At 37.5% G+C, this 9865-nt stretch overlaps 1 protein-coding gene across 1 annotated transcript; it reads left to right on the top strand.

Moving 5' to 3' along the window:
• Positions 1-278: 278 nt before the first annotated feature.
• Positions 279-776, top strand: LOC136063179 (uncharacterized). Its single transcript, XM_065763174.1, has one exon. The coding sequence runs from the start codon at positions 279-281 to the stop codon at positions 774-776; it is 498 nt and encodes a 165-aa protein (XP_065619246.1).
• The last annotated feature ends 9089 nt before the right edge of the window (positions 777-9865 follow it).

Genomic DNA, 9865 nt, shown 5'->3' with positions numbered 1-9865 from the left:
GGAATGGGGAATTAATTGGTGTATGGAAACATCAGTGGTTGCCTAATCCAACTTGCAGCAAGATTGGTTCTCCAAGAGTGAGTTCTCCGGTGACTCGGGTTCATGATTTATTTTATCCAAATACTAGGATTTGGGATCTAGGGAAATTGGAGGGATGCTTTCTACCTTAGGAAGCCGAATTGGTGGGAAGAATTCCTGTAAGTGAAGGGTGGGATGAGGATATATTGATTTGGCCCTTAACTTCGGAAGGCAAGTATAGTGTTCGGAGTGCTTATCAGATGCTCGTTGAAGCAGAAAATCTCACCTTGCCAAGTTCCTCCTCTTCGGCTCAATCACAGGATGTTTGCAATAAAATTTGGAAGCTTCGAGTTCCAAATACAATCCGTCACTTTCTTTGGCAAGCCGCGAAGAATTCCCTCCCTACCAAGATGAATCTGAAGGCTCAGCACATCCTTATGGACGATACTTGTGATGACTGTGGAGATCACACAGAGTCTATTTTGCATTGCTTGCGGTTGTGTGATCAATCTCGCTTGGTATGGTTGTCTGATCCGGGTTTTTGTTTCTTGGTTCAGAAAAAATGCAGGTCATTCATCGAGATTTTGGAAGCTCTGTTCAATGAAAGTTCGGCTTATAGGTATGTTATGTTTGCTACGATGGCGTGGTGTCTGTGGCAGAGGCGGAATAGGATTAGGGAGCGTCAACCCTATTGGTTGCTGCATGATATACGGGATAGAGACAAGGAGATGGTTCAGGAATTTTGGGATGTTCATTAGAAGGAGTCGCTGGGTCCTGCTTATCATTCATCAGTGCGTTGGTCACCTCTGCCTGAAGTCAGTTTCAGGGCAAATTTTGTTGCTGCTCTCTTTGATGGGACAAACAGTATTGGGATAGGGATGGTGGTTAGAGATCATTTGGGCTATGTGATTGCGGCTTTGAGTTAGCGAGTGAACTCGATTCATTCCATAGAGACAGCAGAGGCACTGACAGCAAGACGGGCTATGGTGTTGGCTAGATAGCTGAGTCTGTTTAATGTAATTTTTGAAGGTGATTGCCTTCGTGTTATACAGGCTCTTCAGTGCCTAGATTCATTCCATAGAGACAGCAGAGGCACTGACAGCAAGACGGGCTATGGTGTTGGCTAGATAGCTGAGTCTGTTTAATGTAATTTTTGAAGGTGATTGCCTTCGTGTTATACAGGCTCTTCAGTGCCTAGGTCAATGTAAAACTTTGTTTGGCCACATCATTGAGTAAACTAAGAGGTTTGGGCGTAATTTGCAGTTTTGTAAGTTTTAGCATGTTCATCATGATGGGAATAAGTTAGCTCACAATCTAGTTAAAAGAGCAGTTTTATCTATAGATACTTATGTTTGGGTGGAAGAACTACCCTTTGAGTAGGATGTTGTATTCCAATTGGATTTGCCTTAATTTCTTTAATAAAATTTCACATATCTTTCTCAAAAAGAAGAAGAAGAAGAAGAAGAAGAGATTAACCTTTGCTATTGATTCTTGGTGCTTATATATAGCTTACACAAGCTCATTCACTCTATTGATTCATTTATTAATGCACTCACTCGATCACAATCCATGTTGTTGCTTTTCCTCTCTAGTTTTTGCATTTTCTTTTCATGTTTATTCTCTTAAAATATGCTAGTCTCATCACATGCATTTCGCACATATGATAAGATTTCATTTATTTATTTATTTTGAGTTTAATGTAATTTTTCAATTTAAATTTATCTACTATTAATGAGGTTATATATAAAGGAATTTTTAAGAAACTAAAATTTAAGATTTAAAATAAAGTAAACTGTTGTGTTTAGTGTGTACTACTTTTTATGAAAAAAAAAATGTATCAAAGGTATGTGAGTGGTTCAAATTTGAAACTAACACTAAGATTACTTTTTTGCCCCAACAATAATAACTAGTAACAAACTCCCACTTAGGATTTGTTGTAAAAATGTTGTAGACATATCATTTCTCTATTTAAATAGAGAGTGTGCTAATTTTTAGGAAAAAAAAAATTCTCTTGTATTTTTTTTGTTTTTGTTTTTGAATTTTGTTGAATTACAATTTTAACCCCATTTTTTATTTTTTAACAATAAAAATTATCTAATTAAATTAGCGGTATTTTTGACATTTTTTGAAACCATAACTCTCTCTCTCTCTCTCTCTCTCTCTCTCTCTCTCTCTCTCTCTCTCTCTCTCTCTCTCTCTCTCTCTCCTCTCTCTCTCTCTCTCTCTCTCTCTCTGAGATTCTCATTACTTTCTCTAGATCTTCTAACATAATATGACAGTCAAAGATGCACACAAGAACTCTCTATCTCTTCTTCTTTCTCTCCACGCACAAGTCTTTTTTTTTTTTTTTTTGGTAAAGTGGAATACAATAAAAGAAAAGAAAGAAACAGAAAAACTAAGGCATAGCAGCACAGCTACTGCTACGCCTACAATACAGAGTTTCTAAGGCATCCTGCCTAATTTGATTCAAATACACGAAGGGGGATTATCAAAATAAACAAAATCTGTATAGTGATCTACTCCCATCTTCGCCAAAGCATCGGCACATCTATTCACTTCCTTATAGCAGTGTTGAACTCTGTGCTGTGGGATCCTGTTGAGAAGAATTCTGCAATCATCAACTGAAAAAGTATAATCATATTTAAAATTATATTACATGTGCATTAAAATTTATACTAACCGGGGGAGGGGGGAGAGGGCACAGCATTCTTAAAATTTTTAATTACGAATAAAATATTTACGTTCCGTTTATTTCAAAGTAAAATATTTTATTAAAAACATTTTTGTTTTACCGTATTTGGTTCCTTACATGAAAATGACAAGAAAATGTTTGAAAAAATTATTTGCAAATGTTTGTTTCATGGTAAAATGAAGAAAAAAAAATTCCTAATCTCACAATCAATCAAATCCAAAAATCATCACCAAATCAGCAAAAACCAACACATCACCAATCTATTGACATCCCAAATCACCATCATATTAGCACAAACTCAACCACCACTACTCCACTGACCACTCAAACTCACAACATAGCCACCATCACAAACATGGTAAAATATGAAAATATTTTCCTAAAAATATTTTACATCGAAACAAATTGAGTGTTAGTCATCATTTTTTCAAAGTAGAAAATAATTGTATTTATAATTATATTACATACTTACAAGAATGGAGCCAGAACTTTAAGTTAGGGGAACGGTTTTACTGTTAGCTGTGTGCAGCGGTTTCAACCCTTGATTTTGCTACATAACTACTAAGATTTTTTTTTTTTTGGTAAGGACAAAATTATTTTTTTTAGAATTTTTAAAGGGCATGGTTATTTATTTTCGATAACATTAGTTAATTGAGCTTAATTTTGTTTTAGTTTTACTGGTAATTTTTATTGTTGAGCTTTATTATGGTTGTATATTTATTTTAGATTTTAGACCTATAAATTTTTTTATGGTCACTAAAATGAGGAAAATGCTAGAGTTTCAAGTTTTTTATAAATTATGATGTGATAAGTGGTTACTAATAAGTAAAAAAAACTGATGTAAGTGGTGTGCCCATATGCGAATTAATAAGAATTTGCTACCAAAATGGTTTGTAAAAATGTTATAAAAAAGTTTGAGTATAACATTACTCTTAAAAGAATCAATAATATTGTTAAAGGGAAATAAAATGTAATTTTATAGAACAAAATTATCAAAATTAATACACACACACATATATAATATATATATAATAATATATATTTTTAAAAAAAAATTTAGGGAGGGTCATTGACCTCCTAGTCCAAGGTAGTTCAGTCCCTGCATACTTACATGTGCATCAGAATTTATTCCAAATTAAAAAAGAGTAATATTACATTAAATATTATTCTCAAAATTTATCTCAAAAATCTATATGCACACAATATATATATACAAGGAATAAAAATCAGTTTTTTTTTTTTTTTTGATACCATTAAAACAGAAGCAAATTACATAAGAGTATTGTTTACATCAGAAAGCATAGGTGCCCAAAAATGATGGATTGGCATCTTAGTAGCCTGATCAGCTAGCCACCAAACATGTCTAATGACTATGTTTGGAACAAAAAAACAGTTTACATAGAAGTCCATTCTGCCGAAGTGACAGTAAATCTGCAACCATAGTTTGTTCCTGCCAGTTTGGATCTCGAACTAGGTTGGAAACTTGGACTAATCTATTGCTATTACATAAGACCAAAATGCGTTGATATCCCATATCTTTGGCTTTCAATAATGCATCCATCAAGGCTTCTTGAGCAGCACCCAGAGCAGTTTTTGCAGCACAACTAAAAGTCTCCAAAAAGATGCAATTTCCTTGAACAGTCCTAGCTTCATACGCATAGGCAGACCTGTTGGTTTGTTTTCTCCTTCTCCCTGCAATCTTGATGAGAACCTGCCAATTCCACCCAGTGTCTATCTGGCCAGAATTGAGATGCACCCTCTGTTGGTTAGGTTGTATTGCATTTGTGAAGATATTTTGATACCTGCAAGAAAGATTTGGGCTGTTAGAATGACTTCAATTGGATTAGGTTGTATGCCCTCATGAACCACCCTGTTCCTGTGATTCCAAAAAGTCCACAAAGTAGTGAAGATACTTTGCAAATACTGCATTGAAGCTTCATCCAACCTCTTATGTCTATTAAGTAAGTTCCTTAACCAATTCTGAACCGAGATGTTCCTTAGTACAGATGTTTGAATAGACAATGTGGTACCATGCCACATAGCTCTAGTAAAGGAACAATACAAGAAAAGGTGAGATGTGGACTCCTCCTCCGAATTGCATAAAGGGCAGGTACTGTAGTTTGTAATGCCTCTCTCTTTAAGGGTCAGGAAAGTGGGGAGACTGTTATGCATAAGCTTCCAAATAAAATTCCCAATCTTCAAAGGGAGTTTTACCTTCCAAATGAGATTCCAAATATTGGCTGGGATGGATGTAGTAATATGGTGGTTTGGAGCAGCAAGATGGGTATCATCCTGAAGCAACTTATAAGCATTTCTTACCTTAAAAACCCCTGAATTTGAAAACTTCCAAAACAATTTATCCGAACCTGATCCAGTTCTTGAAATGGGATTGCTCATGATCTCTTCACTAATTGGGTAAGGGTATATGCTCCTAACCAGATCAGGTTTCCAAGTGCCATTGCTATGGTTAATAAGGTCAGCCACAGTTTTAGTTGGAGGTTAGAATTATCAATGTTTGAGAAGGACAAGGATACCAAGCTTGATGAGTTAAGGGAATATCAAAACCTTTACCAATCGACCACCTACCCTCTTTGAGCTTGGGGTTTTTTTGATTAACAATGCCTCTCCAAATCCATGAATGATGAGGTTTAGGGGTGCACTCATGGATTGAACACCTAGGAAAATACTTAGCTTTAAAAGCTCTTGCCATTAAAGAATTAGGATTATGACTTATCCTCCAAAATTGTTTGGCCACCATAGCCTGGTTTATCAAGCTAAACTTCTTAAGCCCCAGACCCCCCATACTTTTAGGCTTACAAATCTCATCCCAATGCAATAGATGCAATTTTCTCACTCCAAAATCATGGCCCACCAAAAAGCCCTAGAGATGGAATCTAGCTTGTTGCAAATAGTCTCAGGCACCTAAAACAAGAGAAAACATAAAGGGGCATAGACTGTATGACCGAAGAAATGAGGGTGGTTCTGCCAGCTTGGGACAACAATTTAGCTTTCCACCCTTGCAGTTTAGAAAGGAGTCTATCAACCAAAAATTGGAAGTCAACTATTCTCTTACCTCTTAACATGAAATTCATGCCTAAGTATTTGCTAGGGGCCTACACCAAATTCACATCTAAAGATGCTGCTAATGCTTCTTGATCCTCCCTAGAGATGTTTGGGGAACAAAAAAGGTCAGACTTTGCAAGGTTCACACATTGACCTGATATGAAACAGTACCACCTTAAGATATGCTGAATGTTTGCTAGAGATTTGTTGTCATTTTTAAAAAATAGTAGCGAATCATCAGCAAACAACAAGTGAGTAAAAGAGACCCCATTTCTACCCAGCCGCACCCCTTGGATTTCCCTATTATTCTCAGCTTTGATTAAAGCAAGAGACAAAATATTTGCACACATGAGGAAAAGATACGGGGATAAGGGGTCACCTTGTCTTAATCCTTTAGCAGGTTTAAAGGATTGTGTGATGCTGCCATTCACTAGCAAAGTATAATGAACAGTGGATACACATTCCAAAATCCAATTTATCCAATTTGGGGTAAACTTCATTGACAACAGGACAGCTTTTAGGAAAACCCAATTTACCCTATCATAGGCTTTGCTCATATCAATTTTTAAAAAACCAAAACCATGCTTCCTACCCTTTTGCTTCCCCAACATATCAAGGATTTCATGAGCCAACAAGATATTATCAGTAATGGATCTGCCTCTAATAAAAGCATTCTGAAAAGGGGTGATAAGATCATCCATGAAAGGTTTCAGTCTATTCACAAGCAACTTGGAAATTATTTTATAAACTACATTGCAAAGACTTATAGGTCTAAAATGGGTGACCTCCTCAGGAAAACTTATCTTAGGAATTAAAGTAATAAAAGTATGGTTGAGAGTTTTGGAAAGATAACCTGAATGGAAGAAGGCATGGACAGTATTAAGGATGTCATTCTTTACAGTACTCCAATTCTCTTGAAAGAAAAAGGCAGGTAGGCCATCTGGACCAGGCGCCTTTTGAGGGCCCAATTGAAAAAGAGTATTTTCAATCTCTGCATTTGTAATCGGTCTATTGAGAATAGCAACTTGCTGAGAAGATAATTGTGGGATAGGTAAGGTACTCTAACTTTCTAAAATGCTATTTAGACCAATAGAATTAGAATCCTGGTAGAAGCTTTTAAAATGGTTTACTAAAATGTTCTCAATATCTACCGGATCCTCAGAATAAGTCCTATCACTCCTTTTAAGATGTATAATTCTACTCCTTGCTCTTCTCTGCTTCACCACCATTTGGAAATACCTGGTATTTCTATCCCCCATTATAGTCCAATCTGATCTAGCTTTTTGCGCCCAAAGCATCTCTTCTCTGTTTAACAAAATTTCAAGCTCCTCCCTAATTGCCCTTTCCTTTCTAACATCATCTATTGAAGATATGGAATTCTGAGCATCTTGTAATTGAAACATCTTTTGCTGGATATCCCTCTCTAATCTTCCAAAAACCTCCTTATTCCATTGGATAAAATCCTTTCTAACTCTGTTCAACTTGTTCTGAAGTTGCTGAGCTCTAGTACCATAGGAAAAACTACTCCATGCCTTTTGGATCACCTCCTTACATGTAGGGTGAGAAGCCCACATGCGTTCAAAACGAAAAGGCCTTCTTCGAAAAGGGAACTGAGTTTCAAAATCCAGAACTATTGGTCCATGATCTGATCTTACGATGGGCATATTTCTTAAAGCATAATTCGGGTAGGCATTTACCCAATCCACACTTGCAAAAGCCCTGTCCAATTTTTCCATCACAAAATTTTCTTCCTCTTTGTTATTCATCCAGGTAAATTTTTGGCCCTTTGCAACCAGTTCGCATAATTCTAATTCATCAATTAATTGCTGAAGCAGAGAAGCACCAGAAATTTTACCTTGGTTAAAGGATAGCTTATCATCCATAGTGAGAATCTGATTGAAATCCCCAATTAACAACCACTTAGAATGTGCCCTGCCTTTTAGATGTCGAAGAGTATTCCAAACTTCCTCCCTTTTGGATTGAACCGGGTGACCATATACAAAAGTTATTGAACATGGATTGCCTTTGTTATCCAACAAGTCAGTATGAACAACATTTTTGGATGCATACACAATACAAAGATCCTGCCTAGACATCCAAGCCAATAAAAGTCCACCACTTAATCCTTCTCTTGGCAATTCCCATCCTTCCTCAAAGCCACACTTATCCCAGACTATTTTACCTCTGTCTTCCATTAATCGAGTCTCCATCAAAAACAGCACATCGGGTTTAGACTCTAGAGCAATTTTTTTACATTGCAGAACTGTAAAGGAATTGCCCAAACCTCTACAGTTCCAACTGAGGACCCTCATGGCTGCTGGGGAAGCTGTTGAGGGCCAGCTTCCCGATGCCCATACATGCTTCCTGTACTAGATTCCTCCCTTCTTTCACCAACAACCAGATTCTGCTCATACTCTGTTCCATCATTGCCATCATCGATTTCTTTTCTCTCACCATCAAAACCTCTTGATAAAAAACCACAGAAGAGCCTTTGTCTAATGTTCCGATTAACTTTACCTATTTCTTTCCTGAATCTCTTCCTCCCCCTAATTAAATGAGACGGAGCAGGTACACTTAGGTCTCTCAACTCATTTTGCTGCACAGACGATAGTGGGTAAGGGTCTGACTGAGTTGAATTCACCGAATCTTGGGTTGAACTTCTTAACAAACCTTCTGGATTACTAATTGTACCCCTGACCCTTCCTTCTTCTAGAGATGGGCCTACAACTTCACCTGTTACTGGGCCCAAATCATTTAGATTAGCCTCATTCATTTGGCCCAATACCCTTTCCCTCCTATTAGCATTTGATCTGTCAGAGTCATAGGCCTGTGCTTGAGACCTTGATAACTGTGGCCCATTACTAGCATCCCCCAGCTCGAAATGGAAGCGTCTTTTGTTAACTCGTCGGACCAAATTCTCAACTAGAGATTCTGGAGATTCAGGTATTTCGCCTCTGGCCTATGTAGACTGTGGCACCACTTCAGCTCTTTGAATATTGAGGCTATCAAGATTAAACATTGTGGCTGTGATAGATTCACTTTTCGTTTCTGAAGAGGATATAGATGTGTTCCTTAAAACCCCATTGGTTAGGAAAGGGCCATCTCCCTTCATCCATGTCCATTTCAGTGCAGAGTTTGTAGGTGGATACCAAGAAGGTCGTGTAGAAAAGTGAGACTCTGATGGAGGTAAGGTGGGATTGGGATAGGGTTGATTTGGATGGATATTCACATTTGTTACCGGAGACTGGGCTGAATGACTATGTGAAGAAACTGGAGAGTTAAGAGGTGTAACTGGGTTAGGGTGATGGTCAAGGTTCAAGGAGTTTATGGCAGTATTGAGGTTAGAATGGTCGGGTTCAGGGTGATTGGTTACATGTTGAGCTTGATTGAAACTTAGGTTTGTGGTATTTCTGATTTGTGGAGTATCAGGGTCGGGGTACTCTGGATTGTTTGTTTCATGGGCCTGGTTATGTGAAGTAGACCCATTTTGAAGTCCAACAACATGTGCATCAGCTTGGGCCTGGTTTGTTTGTGAGTTTTGTGGAAAAGGATGATGATGATATATGTTTCCAAAACGAATGTGGGAAGTCCATCTCCTTCTCCTGTTGTAAAAGGCACGAAGCTCATTTGAGAAATGGGGTTCTAAAACATCAAAACTGAAATGAACATGATGCCGAGTCTGGATATTGTGTCTTTGCCTAAACAACATCATCTCCACATCTTCCATACTTTGAGAGCATTGGCTTCTAGTGTGCCCGATCATACTACATCTGTTACAAAGTTTATGTACTCTCTCATATCTGCATTGTATCCAAACCTTTGAACCATCATCCAGTCTAAGCATAAAACCTGATACCACTGGAAGCCACGGGTCTACACGAACTCTAATCCTCATGAACCTAATATTTCTCGGCATTCTATCCTCCCAATCCACACGTTCAAAAATACCCATTAACTGTCCCATCCTCTCTGCCAACTCAGGATATTGGTATTCCAATGGAAGGCCATGTAATTGCACCCACAGAGAGATAAAATTAGCTGAAGGCTATTCAGAACTAAGTTAGGATGCCATTTTTCTAAAATGAATAAAGC

Source organism: Quercus suber, unplaced genomic scaffold (genome assembly GCF_002906115.3).
Source record: "Quercus suber isolate HL8 unplaced genomic scaffold, Cork oak 2.0 scaffold_495, whole genome shotgun sequence".
Lineage (NCBI taxonomy): Eukaryota > Viridiplantae > Streptophyta > Magnoliopsida > Fagales > Fagaceae > Quercus > Quercus suber.
Note: the sequence above shows the minus strand (reverse complement) of the source record. Positions and strands in the feature narration are given on the sequence as shown.

Coding starts and splice junctions, on each gene's coding strand:
- LOC136063179 (XM_065763174.1), top strand. CDS start 279: ATGCTCGTTGAAGCAGAAAATCTCACCTTGCCAAGTTCCTCCTCTTCG.